We start from the raw sequence: 15,632 nt of genomic DNA on the forward strand, positions 1-15,632 counted from the left end.
TCTAATTGTATACAGTATCCCATGATATGATGATAACAATTTTTCACCAGTTCCTTAATCCTGGAAAGTGTGGTTGATTTCAGATTTTCATTATGGTGAACTGTGCTGGGGTGAACATCCTTACTGCTTTGGTGGGAGTGAAACACAGGGGTTCCAATCAGTCTCTAGAGACAGAAAACCAGTGCTGAAGCTTTTGTACTTCCACAAGTCTGAGCGAGGCACCTGGGCCTCATTTACTTCTTGTGTAAAGAGGAATGGAAATCCTGCCCAATTCCCAAGATCACTGTAAGGCTTAATCCATCTCAGGAACTTGGAATAGGATCCGTGGGCACACTGAAATTTATTTAGCATTTAAGCCGATAGCAATTGTGCACTTTTATTGTCTGTAGTGACACATGTGGAATCTTGAAAAAGCTAATGGAAAAAGTCTATTACGAATGAACTATATGGGGACTTCCAAGTCTTTTCCCCCTACGTACACTGATCTTTTATTTCTACTTTTGTACTACCTGTTTGAAATATTTTTAAGATACTTATTTCTTTGAGGAAAAATCTCTAATTCACATTTTGTAAACTGCTGGATGAAGAGATTTTATTATATACTTTGTCAGGCTAACTTTTTTTTTTTTTTAAAGATCTATTCTTTTTTTTTCTTGGAAAAGCATATATACAGAGAGAAGGAGACAAAGAGAGAAATATCTTCCATCCGCTGGTTCACTCCCCAAGTGGCTGTGACAGCCGGAGCTGAGCTGATCCAAAGCCAGGAGCCAGGAGCTTCTTCCAGGTCCCCCACACAGGTGCAGGGTCCCAAGGCTTTGGGCCATCCTCTACTGCTTTCCCAGGCCACAGCAGGGAGCAGGATGGGAAGTGGAGCAGCCAGGACTTGAACTAGTACCCAAACTGGATCTTGATGCATACAAAGCAAGGACTTTATTCACTAGGCTATCATACCAGGCCCCAAGCACCTACGTACTCCCCTGCAAGACTGTTTTTGAGAGTTTGTTTCCTGCACAAAGGGGAAAGGTTATCACCATTACTGTATTCACCTCATTTCCATTGTTGGACTGCTTTGGACTTGAAGCGCAATTTTTCAGAGATCAGGATGCACCTGACCACCATTGCTAACCTTGTGACTTCCACTACTCAGGAGAGATGAAACAAGGCAAATGTAAAGAATCCTTGTCATCTGAGTGCAATGTGACATGGAGAACAGACAAGGGTAGTCTTAAAGAGCCTCTTCTCGGATTAAGTCCCAGATTTTTACCTAAAGGGCAGGGAGTGTCTGGTCTGCATCTGGGAGAAAAAAACGGGACAGGTGTAGCACCTCTGTCTGTTCCAAATTCTATTTATTTCTACATGTTTCTTCTTGCGTGTAGTTAAGAATGATCATGGCTATAGTCCAACAGCAAGTTGGCTTTCTGGGACCTTTTGCCTGTTGTCAGAGTCATTCCCTCAAAAGGTTTATTCATCCATTTTCATTTTATTAGGAAGGATTGGGGAGAGACAGGAAGGAAGACACACACACACACACACACACACATACACAGATATATACACACACTGAAACACACATACATACACAGATAATACACACACACACGTCAAAACAACACATACACAGATGCACATACAGATTTTCCCTCCACTGGATCACTCCCTGAGTGCCCACAATAGCTGACATTGAGACAGGCTGGAACCTGGAGCCAGGTCTCCCACCTGAGTGACTGAGACCCAACTACTTGAGCCACCACCTGCAGCCTGCTAGTGTGAATACTCCCTGTGAAAGTTGCAGACTTCTCCTCCCACCTCAGCTTCCTATTTGAAAACCTTCCAAACTGGATATAAATGTAATATACTCTGCCTTTAGGTGACAGAGGTGAATTTGCCAGGAAGGTTTTCCTGACACACTGATACTGGCTATGTATCATCTCCGTATTCCATTGTAGCTAATCCATATACTGCCCTAGCTATTTATTACAGTGCATTTTATTAAATATGTGTTTGTCTATTTGAAAGGCAGAGTTGTGGGGTAGAGGAGTGGTTCACTACCCAAGTGGCTGGGTCAGGCCATAGCCTAGAGCCTGAAACTCCAACTGAGTCTCCCACGCCTTGGTAGGGGCCCACGTACTGGGGCCATCTTCTGCTTCTGCCACAGGCACATCAACAGAGAGCTGAATGAGAAGTGGAGAAGCTGGGACTTGAACCAGTGATCGTAGAGATGGCCAGCATCACAGGTGGTGACATAAGCTGCTATACTACAAAAGCGTACCCTCGGCAGTAGTTTACTTCCTACCAAGTTGAATTCTCTGCTGATGAGCTGAAAATTCTGTGCTCCATTTGCACTCCAGGCCTATTATGATTTCCTGCATATGCAGGTACTTAAGGGGTGTCACTTGAGTGAATTACAGTACTCAACCTATACATGTAGTCGTAGGGTACTCTGTGAGGGCACTGGAAGTTATCGCTGTAAGGGTGTCGGTGCCAAATTCATTGTTTGGCGGGAGGGGATCTGATGCTTTCCTAGCTTTCCCTAGGAGTTGGAGGATAGATTACATACTTCTGATATTACATAGTGGTTTAAAATTCTTTATTTGCAACTTACTGTAAGATCTTATTAGAGCAAGCTGTCTGTGCCTGTCTGAGACCCTCATTAAGCTGTCTCTTAAAAGATCTGCCTGGATCTATCTGGGTGCATTGTATTCCATAGCCATTGCCAGCTGTTAGTATGGAACAAATTCTGCTTCTTGTCTGGACTCACAAGTGTACCCTTATGCTTGTAGTGCCCAGGGAAGAAAGCTGGCTTTTGTGCTACAGACGATGTAACTCCCTGGGATACAGTTTTAAAAAATAAATGTGTTGAAGTCATAAACAATTAGGGATGAAGAAACGAATGGAAGCCACAGTGATGCCTCAGTTCAGCACTGGCTTATTGTGCATCCTGATCACTTATCTATAAATCTGAGATCACATCAGTGTCCCATGTCATATTGTAAGATCTTGTATCAATGGCCTTTTAGGGAAGTGCAGCCCCAAGCAAGGAAACCCACTTAAAGCAGGCCATAGTGGTCAGATATAATCAAGAATCACATCATGTCCCCATGATGGCATGATTATTAAAGCCAGAAACCCCTTTCTCTATGCTGACAGTTATCAATTTCTAATCTAAATGCATTGTTATCATGAGGAGATGGATGGCTTTTTTCCCCTGACATTTCCAGATATGCAGAGTTGATCTGTGCTACATGCTCTGCTGGGAGGAATGGGTTGTCAAGCAGGTCGCAAACAGAAGGAGGGGTCAGTCCTGTCCCCTCATAGCTTTCCTTCTTTCAACTTCTTTCCTGTTGTTGTTACAAAACAGTCTGTGGCATACTTATTCCTGTGGACCACTCTTACCACAGTGCCACAGTGAAAAAAAATGCTCTATGCTAACCATTGTGATTTTTGAAATATCTTACTTATCTCTTTATTTGAAATCTTCCATCCACTGGTTCAGTCTCCAAATGTCCCAAACAGCCAGGGCGATGCCAAACCAAAAATTAGAGCCAGGAATGCAGTCTGAGTCTGCCGGGTGAGTGTCAGGAACCCATCATCAGCTGCCTGCCAGCGTGTGCTTCAGCAGGAAGCTGGAACTGGAAGCAGAGCTGAGACTCAAACCCAGCATGCAGTGTGGAAGAATCTAAAGGAAGGTTTACCTGCTGCTGTGCCAAATGCCCATCTCATGACATTATTTCAAAACTGCGTTTGGCATCATCTTAGTCCTTATCAATGATGGTGATTTTGGATGCCGAATTGCCTTTTGTGTCTATCCATGAATCCTCCCTTCTCTACAAATTGAGCGGGGTCGGCAGAGGTGAGTGCAAGGAAATGAACCTTTGGGAAACATGTGGAAGTCCTGAATTTGCAGTGGCCAGCTAGGAAGAGAGCAGGTTTAGAACTGCCTTCATACTTCAGCAGCAAGGTCACAGAGGAGAGGGGCCTTCAAACAGCTCACGACAAATAGAGTCAAAGAATAAGGTTTCGGGCAAAATATTTTTTTTGAAGTTTATGTGTTTTCTCACAATAATAATCTCCATGAATTTTCAGAAGGTTCCTTGTGGTGGACTGACAATATTGTGTAGAAATCAACTGATCAGATAATGGATTTTTCATAGGTAGAATGAAGTTTTCCTTACTCGTAAGGTTTGCTGAATCAGGGAACAAGTTTCAAAAGACTGTCATTTGCTTTGGAGGAGCATGAAAACAGGATACATTTTTCTCCTCTTGTGATCACTTGTGCGCTTAAAGAATGATATGTAGGTTTCTGAGAGATTTCTCTTGCTTTAAGATCCCAGATTCAAATAATTACAAAGAAAATTTTTTCCAATGTCCATAGTCAATAAAAAAAAACCCTCCTATGAATAACAATTAGGCTTAAATCTTATTTTGGAATTACTACCTAATCTTATTTTGGGAAAGAAGATTGTGAGCTCTTAGGTAATTGCTTTCTTGATCTGTGTTAGGTTCAATAATTCTCTCTCGTTGTTTTTAATTGTGTTAAAGTGTGTTTATTAAAGTGCTAATGAGACCAAAGCTGTACTGATTAAAAACAGAATTATTCATTCCAGCCTTTTTGATATCATGGAATCAAAGGTAGTTTCTAATATTGGAAGATGGATCCTACACTTCTAATGAGGCGTCTATACCTACAGTTATTTTTTTAATGATAGCTTATCCCAGATTTGTTAAAGTCACAAAATATGTATGAAATGGAACTTTTTTTTTTTAAATTAAAAAAAGCAGGTTTTTTGCGGACCACTAGGCAGTGTGCATATTCCTGTATGGTTTTTGTACCAGCTAATATTTACATCCCCCATAGCTGGCTCATGTGTAGATTTTGTCTGTCATCACCCCTAATAACTTCTGAGTGTTTGGGGCTGTGGGTTTTTGTCCCTGCACCCTGGATTCCTACTTGCTGTCTTGTAGCTGCTTGTCCAGTTTCTTTTGGAACTCCCGCTGAAGATGCTCATTTGAGCCTCTCTCACACCTGCTTTCTTGGGCCTCTTAGCTTTTGATTGGTTGTCCCTTTCCATTTCAGTTTTGTGTTGGTTTTTAAATAAGTCATCCAGGAATACTTCAAAAAGTTCATGGAAAATGGAGTCAGATGGTTCAAGTTTCCCATGAACTTTTGGAAGACTGTCTTCCACGCCCACCCCCCAACCCCCAAACACACACACATACACCTAAAATTAATCCACTTTTCTCTTTGTGTTCTTTGGGAAGTAATAGGGATGAACCGCAATATTTGCTCTTCCGACTAGCATCTCAGAAGCAGGTTAAAGTCTCTGTCGCCAGCATAAGGCAGAGTCAGTCCATCCCAAGGGCTCTGCCTCCAGGCCCTTCCCCTCATCACCATCGCTGTTGATGATCTGAACAATGGTGGCTGCTCTTCTGGCTCACTCTCCCTGCTACTCAGTGTTAGCTTCTCAACCTTTTCCTGCCCTATCTGCACCACCCCTCCGTGCAGTCAATCCATCACTACCAATCCCTGATCCAAAGACACAATCCAAACCGTTTCACATGCATAAATGGTCCCTATATGTGTGGGTCACCCCACTGGGCCGGCCAGCCCCTTCTAACTCCAGCACCCCTCTCTCATGCTCGTTATCAGAACCATCTCAAATGCCTGGCTTAGCAGCGGCAGGGAACAGATGGAGTGAGAGCAAGTTCCTGTTAAGGAATGTGGGGGAGGGGGAGAGTGGGAAGAAGGCATCAGCTGGTCTTTACCAGGGAACTTTGGTTCCACCCTCTCATGCATTTCCCTGTTTCTCTTCCTCACATCAGCCTGCGACGGAGACCACTGGGGCCCCCACTGCAGCAGCAGGTGCCAGTGTAAGAATGGGGCGCTGTGCAACCCCATCACGGGTGCCTGCCACTGCGCAGCAGGTTTCCGAGGCTGGCGCTGCGAGGGCCGCTGTGAGCACGGTACCTACGGTAATGACTGTCACCAGAGATGCCAGTGCCAGAACGGAGCCACTTGTGACCACATCACAGGGGAGTGTCGCTGCCCGCCCGGATACACGGGAGCCTTGTAAGTGATCATGCTGCCCTGCAGCGAGTCAGAGTCGCCTCTCTGTGCCGCTGCCACCTCTATGATCCTTGTGCCTCTCTCTGTGGCTGCAAGCTGTGTGGGCACTAAGGGCTCCTGGTCTTTTATCCATATCCATTACAGCCTGGCCAGGATCACAGGGCCCCCAGCAGGTGGAGCAATGTGAGGGAGGAACAGGTGGAGTATGCTGAAGGCAGGGTTAGGATTTGTTGTGTAGTCTTGGGGCACTGCTTTGCATCTCCCTCAATTACATGCAGTTGAATGACCACGTTGGCCGTGCTTGGTGAGCCCAGTGCCTTAGGAAAAAAAAAAAAAAGGAGAGCAGGGAAGAGCTAAGAGCTATGGGTAGTCTAAAGAACTCTAAACTGTGCCTGCATGTGGCACGTATAATTAGCTCCTAAATGTTTGCTAACCTTATTATTGTTAATGGGACATCATTTGGGGGATTTTTAGTAAAGTGTACTTACAGAAATAAAGATGAGAAACAACGAAGAAAAATGTCCATATGTATAAACTCTAGGTAGTGGCACAGAGGAATTTTCTAAAAGTTCATGGGAAAAAAATTCACTAACTGTCTCAAATGAAAGACGAGCTGGGTTATTTAATGTCTGTGAATAAGCTCATGACTGTATGACTCTAAGGGTGTATGGATTGCAACTGTAGGAAATGTGCACACAGTTTAATTCTTTTTGGGAGAGATAGAGGCAACCACTTACTGCTTTGCCTTCATCCACAAACTGAACAAGAGGCAGAACTTGTGCACACAGACTTGTAGACAATAGGAAAATTTTGTTCCTTGAGAAAAATTATATGTGAAAATCACAGGAGCAAATCTTGAAGGAACTACAGCAAAGCAGTTGAATGCCTCCCACAGGCAACGCTGCACTCATAAAGCAGAGCTGAGAAAAGACAGCCTGGTTTCAGAAAGGGTCAGGGTCTTGAGCTGTTTCACTGAGAATGTGGCCCCAGCAAGGCCACAACTGGGTGAGACCCTAGGAAACAAAGAGAAGTTCCTCGGGGAGAACGGGGTATACAGACGCTTCAAGATGGTCACAGAGTGTACAAGGCTACGGTCTTGTCACACTGGATGGCAAAACACAGCAAGCTGAGTACAAAGACCATGTGTATGAGGTGCGTAGTGCGCCAGCACTGCAAGCTGCTTTGATGGTAGAAAACAAACACACAGATGGAAGTCAAGACACTTTGTCAGAGGAATAGAGCAGGTGCCTGTACCAGTGAGTGTTTGCTGTTCGCTCTCCCTTGGTGCTCCTGGACTGAATTTTCCTTAAAGGGCAATGGTTTCATTACAGAGTACCCAAAACAAAGGCAAGGACTGGGTGACCTCTCACTGGCACTTTTGGCCCCCATGGTTAATCCTCTTGATGTTAATGAAATGAGCAATTATTGAACAGGGCGAACTTGTGTCTCTCAGAGCCCTAGGCAGTTATGTCTGTGAACCTGAGGGCCATGTAACTGAGTCAATAATGTTGTCCTTTGTCACTCATTAATCTCTCAGCTGTGAGGATCTCTGTCCCCCTGGCAAACATGGTCCACAGTGCGAGCAGAGATGCCCCTGCCAGAACGGAGGAGTGTGTCACCATGTCACTGGGGAGTGCACGTGCCCGCCCGGCTGGATGGTAAGCTGTCTTCCCACTGCCGTCCATCCACACACACCCCCTGTCACCTGCTCGGGGATGCTTAAGTGAATATGCGTGGCAGAATTTTAACATGAAAGGAAGCTACAGTGATGGTTACAGATTCCAAAATTGGGTGTGGACCAATACCGGTTGGGTTGCCTGCATCTCACTTCACATTGCCTGGGTTTGAGACCTGGCCTGATGCCTGTTTCCAACTTCCTGACAGCATAGACCCTGGGAGACAGTGGTAATTGCCCAAGTGGTTGGATTGTTGCTACTCTCATGGGACACATGGATTGAATATATGACCCAACTTTCGCCCAACCCAATACTGGCTGTTGTGGGTATTTGAAAAATGAAGCAAAAGATGGGAGATGGGGAGGGGGTGTTTGTGTGTTTATCTCTGCTTCTCAAGAAATTTTTTTTTAAAAAGGGAATGCTTCCAAAGGTGGAAATCCTTCAGTTCAGAGAAGGCAGCAAGTGATTTAATCCTGAACTTGAACGGGCATCTTTCAGGGAAAAAATAGTGGCTGTAGTCTTGCATTCCTCTCAGAATGCAACAGAAGGCGATATCTAATATCCCATGTGACAGCCAGGGCTGTCAAGCGTGGGAATTGTTTAGTTACAATTTTCATAATAATGTCACATGGGTTGCTTTCTTTGTTTGAGAATGTTATTCTGAGTGGAGTGTTAGAAGAAAAAGTTTTCCAGTTACACAAAAGAAAACTGAGGACTCCACTACCACAGAACTTCCCAGAGTCTTCACTGTCAAGATCCAAGAGGAATCTATCACTTACCACACTTTCAAAATGCTGATCAAGATCCCCTTACTTTGCAATGCGGTTTCACTGATGCCCGTTCATGTGGTCTACACAGCGCAATTAGGTTCCTAATGAGACATACCTGAAATGAGAAAATAAACTGGCTCTTCTCTTTCTGGGTTGGTTTGTGCCTTTGTCTTTCTGAAGGCAAAAGAGTAAATGACCCATGTTCTTTCCCCTCATTAATAGCAATTTGCTTCATGGTCTGCTCTGTCTCTATGAGGGCTTGCAGCTGTTTCTGCAGAGGTCACAAGTGACTCGATCATTGCCAAATCTTAGGACCACATGTCTCCTTCCCAAAGCTGTTGACTCTGATGATCATTCATCTCCCTTCCGTCTCTAACAACTATTGCCCTATTCCCTTCTTTTAGAAACAACCTTCAAAAAGTTTACAGAAAATGTACATTATCTTTTAATTCCCTTTTCCATGAACTGGTTAAATTCCTTGCACATACACCACTTCCTTGCAGAGTTTTTAGGTTCTAGTCCTTCTCTTTTGTCACTAGAAGTCCTCAAAGTTATAGGACTTTAGCTGTCATCCACTGATTTTTTCCCAAATCCTGATTTTACCAAAATGCTGATATAGATATAGATATAGATATAGATATAGATATAGATATAGATATAGATATAGATATAGATATAGATATAGATATAGATATAGATATAGATAATGTGGGAAGCAGAGAGATTTTCCATCCACTGGTTCATTCCCCCAAATTCCTGCAGAACAGCTGGGGCTTGGCCAGGCAGAATTTAGAAGCCAGAAACTTAATCCAGGTCTCTCATATGGGTGCTGGGACCCATGTACTTGAACCATCATTGCTGTATCCCTAGGGTGCATGTTATCCCCAGTCTGAAGCAGAGCCAGGACTTGAACCCAGGCACTCTGATTGGTGGCATCCCAGGTGGGTCTTAGCTACTGCACCAAATGCCTGTCCCCTCAGTGTTGATCTTTCCTACTCTGAGATCAGCTCTGTATTTGTCTCTATCTTGTTAGACACCTCAGACTTGATAAGGGAATGAAGTCACCATCCATCTAGGTGGTACCCAGTCTGGACTATCCACATTCAGACATGGAGGTAGAATTGCCCTTTATCGTGGTTATAGAACTGAGAACTGCCATGGATTTCCCAATGAGGGACTTGGAAAATAGGAGTTTAAGATGTTAAGACCTCTTGGGAGGTCCCAGTGCTGTGGGACAGAGGGTTACTACCTGCAACATGGGCATCCTATGCGAATTGCCCAATTGGGGAGGAAATCCCAATAGATATATAAATTATATACATTATATATATTATATATATTATGTAATAATATATAATGTTATATATAATTTATAAAATATGCAAATATGATTTATATTATATATTTAGATATATTTATTTTTTAATTTTTAAAAAAACAACACCAAAGCAAGTAGGCAACAAATACCAGACTCCAGCTGAAAATTTTAAGTCAACAGGCCTGAGGCCATTGAGTCAGAAGGAAGGTCATTGATTGAATGCCTGAAGACAGAGAGACCAAGAGAATAACCGAAACAGTGGCAAGCCATTTCTAATAGGCCAAAAAGAACAATGTTAATATAACTGAACTTGTCCACCTAAGCCTTTCGTAAGGCTACTAGTCTTCTTTATTTTCATTAAACACAGCATTGTGTTTCATTGCCCGACTAGAAGTGTTGGACTGTATTTGATTTCTTGGCCTTGATCACTTCCTGCATTCAACCTTCTGCTAACACTGGTCCTGGCTTGGTTCTTGGCATGGGAAGGATTTTGCAGGAGTGGTGGTATCCACAGAGCCCTGTGATGCCCGAAGGAAGAACAGTAGCCGTTCTTAGGACATGCATATTCCTGTGCATTTACCTCATCTCATCACTGAAGCTTTTTCCTTCTCTATTGGGCCTCCCATGGTATGGGACAGTGGCCGTTGCAGGTTAGGACTGGGGTTTGCATTGAATGTTGTGCTAAAATGGAGAAGGGCATTTTATACCCACCACTCTGCCCACAGTGTGAACTAATTAGGGCCTGTGCCCTTACCCTCAGTTCTTTGTGCTTAGCACTCTGCCTGGCATAGATGATTCTTTCACTGATCTGAATCGTCTCTCCAAGGCCTTCAGGCTCCAAGAGTCTGTGGAAGAACTTCTCTGTTTGTAGAAAGCTAGAAAACACCAGAGGACAGCTAATTAGCACACCAACTGCCTTTGTGGGTAGCTGGTAGTTAGAGGAAATGTATTTTCTTAGTCTATCCAGAATCAACATTTAGGAAACCATCTGGTGTTCACTAGCCTCCAATTTCGGAGTACCCACAGTCTGCCTTTTTTTTTCAGAGAGAGGGAGGACAAAGAACCAGCTTCCCACAGTTAAAAACACTCGGGGGAAAAACATCCCTATTTTGTGGGATATGTCATTTACTGCAATTACAGTTCCGATGGATACTATAAGAATTAGAAGTCCAATAAATCAGCAGCTATGTAGCCAATGGAAACAAAAAATGGTACTGTATTTAATCGATCTACTGGTCCAGTATTGTGTTGTTGTCGTCAGAATAAAGACAATGACTGTGCTTATTAAGATGGACAGCCTGTATGGTAAAGAGAAGTGTCCAAGTTACTCTTGTTGAATTTTCTTTCCAGGACCTGTCCTGTTGATTTTGGCTCTATGATGTTATTGGACTTACTAAAAATAAGTGCTTGTTTTCTGAAATACATATTGGGGTTCATTCCTGTAGAAATGTTTCTTAGGCAGTGTTGTTGCTAATCCAGGCACACACAATGTCAATCTTAGGTTGTGCTACTTTCCAAGAAACAAAGTCAATGATAGTGCATATTGTCTGCAGAGCATGCAGTGAAATGTTTTTCCATTTGTGCCAGATGTTACCATTTATGTAACGGATGCTTGCTAAGTATTGTTGACTTACTGTGTGTGTCAGAAGGATTATAAATTCCTTAGGTTGCCATAATTACTTGATGAAACTTTATTTTAAGCTTTGAGTTTTCATATGGACTTTTCCTGGGATCACTATTCACCCTTTTGAATATGTCTAGAGATTTGGGCTTACCCAATTACTAAGACAGTTTAAAATTTCTAACAGCTTAAAGATGATGAACCATTTATGTGTTCTTAATTTTCTTCATCTCATATTCCTGCAGTCCTTTTCCTCTGTATTTCCCTCCATTTCAGTTTCCTGTCTTTGCTTCTTTTTCCTTCAGCCCTGCTCTGGCTGGAGGCCCATCTAATTTTGCAAGTCTCTTTGAATGCAGGGCACAGTGTGTGGTCAGCCTTGCCCTGAGGGTCGCTTTGGAAAGAACTGCACCCAAGAATGTCAGTGCCATAATGGAGGGACGTGTGACGCTGCTTCAGGCCAATGTCACTGCAGTCCAGGATATACAGGGGAACGGTAAGGAACACTCTTGTGTTTCTCGGACCAGTTGTAATGGCATGAAATGGAAGTTTGACAGATCAAGTGAGCGTTTTTAATGCTGTGTGTCTGACTGCCCCAAATAGTCCTATAGCCTCTCTAAGTACTAGTGTATTTGGCAGGTTCTTTCCAACTCAGTATGCAGAAACTGATTCAATAGTGAATCGAAGACAACAGAAAAAGCATTACCAAATAGAGAGACGATAAAACACCAGCTACTCAGAACCTTTACTGGGCATGACATTCTAAAAACACTAAATATTAAGAACTATGACTTACATTTTAGGTAATTTTGGATAGATGTATGTTAAAATGGGACATATTTATATAAATGCATTTAAGAGGTATGAATGTACCTGCCCATGATTTTTCCGTGTTCTGCAAAGGAAATCTCAAAAGTTTGTAGAATATATACTTTAAAATTTTATTTGTATGAACAAGTTTTCAAGTGTATGTGGGGCTTTTTTTTGTAATATGCATTTCCATGATTTTTCAGAACTACTTTGGGTAAAATTAGCAGTTTCATTGTGTGATAATGATTCGGTCAGGTCTGCTGGGACATCCAGCTCTCTCTGCTCCCACATGAAGTAGAAACAAATGGTCAAGCAGTTTCTTTTTTCCCTGTTCATCACTTCCTATAACAGTGGCAAAAATGGAAATTCCTGTCTGAATACTATCAGTATAATCTCATGATTGCTGTTAGTTTTCAGCAAATTATCTTCATGCTTCAATAGTTATTTTAAGCATTATTATTATTATTAGATTTGTGTCTGTTTATTGGAAAGTCAGATTTACAAAGAGAAGGACAAACAGACGGAAAGAGAGAGAGAGAATGATCATCCATCTGCTGGTTCACTCTCCAAGTGCCTGAAATGGCTGGAGCTGAGCCAATCCAAAGCCAGGAACCAGGAACTTCTGGGTCTCCCATGTAGGTGCAGGGTCCCAGGGCTTTGGGCCATCTTTTACTGCTTTCCCAGGCTATAATCAGGCACCTGGAAGGGAAGTGGGGCAGCCAGGATATGAACGGGGGGAGGGGGGCAGGATATGGGTTCCTAGCACATGCAAGGCAAGAACTTTAGCCACTAGGCTATCACACCAGGCCCTTTAAACCTTATTTCTATCAAGAATTTTTGTTGACAGAATCTGTTTGATTTATTTAAAGGAATGGACAGTAGTCATTTTAGGCAGTGCTTTACATGCCGGTTGGGGCACTATATCTCATAAGGAAGTTCCTGGGTTCAAATTGCAGCTCTACTTCCAGTTCCAGGTTTCTGTTGATGTGCACCTTAGGAGGCAGCAGGTGTCGCTCCATGTAAAGCAGTAAAAGATGGCCCAAAGCCCTGGGTCCCTGCACCGACATGGTCTGGCTCTGGCTGTTGTGGGAAGTAGAGCAGTGAGTGGAAGTTCTTGCCCTATATTTCTGCCTTTCAAATTTAGTCAGTTAATTTCATTAAAAACCTCTTTGTCTTCTGGCAATATAATTTTATATTTCATTTCATTTTTTACTGTTATAAATTCTCAACACCTTTAGCAGTTGGTTTTTGTAATGTTCGTTGGTCCATGTAATCAAGGCACTTTTGTAACTGGCATCTAGTTTTAGGTTAGGTAATTTGAGATCCAACTAACGTCTTAATGTAGAAAAGTAAGTCAGCCTAGGAAAAGCATAAGGATCTGAAATTACGTCTGAAGGCTCTAAAAATGTGATAGTAATTGTTTTCTTGCTTACTAGGGATTCAAGTTTTAAACTAGAGGCAACACAAATCAACAAATACACAAGGCAAATAAGCTCATATTCATGTTGTTTGGAATAGAAAGAAAGGGAATAAAAACTAATTGTCATGAAAAGCCAGAGAAAGAGAAGAAAGTGGAGATGGAGCTGGCTTTTGCTGCCTGGGAAAGTCTAGGTTTTCTGATGTATCCATATCTCCTGTTTTCAGTTGTTATCCCTGTCTGCATTCTAGAATTCAGCATATGAGCCCACTGAATAACACATGTATTTGTCACCGTGAAAGGGAAGAGCTTAGTGGCCAGGGCTAATTTGTGGCAGGAGGTGTAGGGAAAGAGGCCTGCAGGGACTGGGGTCTCAACCATTTGCTTGGTTTTGAGAAGTCAGCAGAACTTGATCACTGAGGTTAGGCTAGAGGTTGTGCTCTGAGGAGAAGCAGGTACCACATGGCAAAGTATTCTCCGGATGTGGGGAGGATCCTCCCTGCAGACAGAAAAAGAAACAACACAACAGCCACCCTGTAGGCCGGCTGGGCAGTGTCTGGGATGCCCACATCAAATGCAAGGGGGTTTGTGGGAAGGCAGAGAGGATATTGTGGAGAGGGAGTGTCATGTGGTGCAGTCAAGTTCTCTGAAGGGTTAAGGATCATCTGATACTACTGGTGTTGCCATGGATATGACCCAGGCCTCTGGAGGCCTGGCCAGGGTCCAGGCATGCAACTGGTGCTCAGTAAGTGTTCCACGGGAGGAGGATAAACATGGGTTGACAGAGTCCGTCAGAAATGGTGGGCACAAATTGGGGGATTGCAGCATTGTTCCTCAGGCCTCAAGAGTGGGAAAGCTGACTTGTTCTCAGAGAGAAGGCAAACAGATGGTGCTTCTACCTCAGGTTTAATGATCAATGAGATTCTTTTTCACTAAATTGTGAATCAGCCCAGCTACTCCACTCACTCTAGGGAAGGATATGCTCAGAGTGTGGAAAAGGAAACTCCTACTCCTTACAAGTCAACTCATTTTCTTACTTCTCTATTATGTTAATTCACTTCCTTACTGGCAAACTCACTTCATTTTGCTTAAGTTCACACTGAGATGAACTTACCCAAGTTGTGTTAAAACAAGGATGTGACCCTCATTGGTTTGGGGATTGATACCATGTTTTGTTATTTGACCTGTGCCACACAGTGTTGAGGCATTAGTCAAAATTTTTAAAGTGAGAAACCCGTAATTTTCATATTTCTATTGTGGTCATTGTTGCTATGTTTTTTCTCACCCCTCAGCCATCTCTCCTAAGAAACTGTGTTTCCCTTTCCCACTGATTTTCAAGGCAGATTTTCAGGTTCAATGGGGGGGCGGGGGCAGGCACAAAGGCAGCAGCAAGGGCATAAAATTGATTGGAAAATGATGCTTCTTGAAGATAAAGGGCCCATCAGAAAAGGTGGAAGCTCCTGCATGGTTGTATTTGTGTTTGAATGGAAAAGTCTCTAGAAAGCTGCCCTAGGTTTTTTACTTGGTACATGGAAGCAGGTGTAATTCTTACTAGCAGGATCCTCTTATAAGGACATCACCGAGAAAAGAAAGCAGGGTGATGAGCCAAGCTAGGCCAGTGGCTGCTTTAGTAAGTACAGTTGAAATTACTTTTCTCTTTGTATTTATAACTCAAAGGAGTACTATGTTTAATAACAGTTTAGAAAGGTAAATATGAGTCAGGTCCAGCTATTGTAGGTCTGGTTTTCCCAGAGGAAAGGAGTCTCTGCCAAGATTCTGATAAAACAGAGCCACTGGTTCCCTGTAATTTGCAGCCCTTTCTCTGGATTCCATCTGTACCACTGTTCAGGCGCTTTGTATTTTCCCTTCAGAGTCATGAAGAGTGTCGAAAGCTTAGTGCCTACTCGGCTTTGTTCTCAAATTCACATAGAAGAAAGAAAGCAAATGTTACTATATACT

At 43.0% G+C, this 15,632-nt stretch overlaps 1 protein-coding gene across 1 annotated transcript in view; it reads left to right on the forward strand.

The window, feature by feature from the left end:
* Nucleotides 1–15,632, forward strand: part of MEGF10 (multiple EGF like domains 10) — a 145,665-nt gene that overhangs the window by 85,926 nt on the left and 44,107 nt on the right. The window contains exons 6-8 of the mRNA XM_040970225.1: nucleotides 5,821–6,067; nucleotides 7,602–7,722; nucleotides 11,806–11,942. Of these exons, the coding sequence (XP_040826159.1) occupies nucleotides 5,821–6,067; nucleotides 7,602–7,722; nucleotides 11,806–11,942 (505 nt within the window). The remainder of the gene's footprint in view (nucleotides 1–5,820; nucleotides 6,068–7,601; nucleotides 7,723–11,805; nucleotides 11,943–15,632) is intronic.

This window comes from Ochotona curzoniae, unplaced genomic scaffold (assembly GCF_017591425.1).
Source record: "Ochotona curzoniae isolate NIBS_2020 unplaced genomic scaffold, NIBS_Ocur_1.0 contig_1, whole genome shotgun sequence".
Classification (NCBI taxonomy): domain Eukaryota; kingdom Metazoa; phylum Chordata; class Mammalia; order Lagomorpha; family Ochotonidae; genus Ochotona; species Ochotona curzoniae.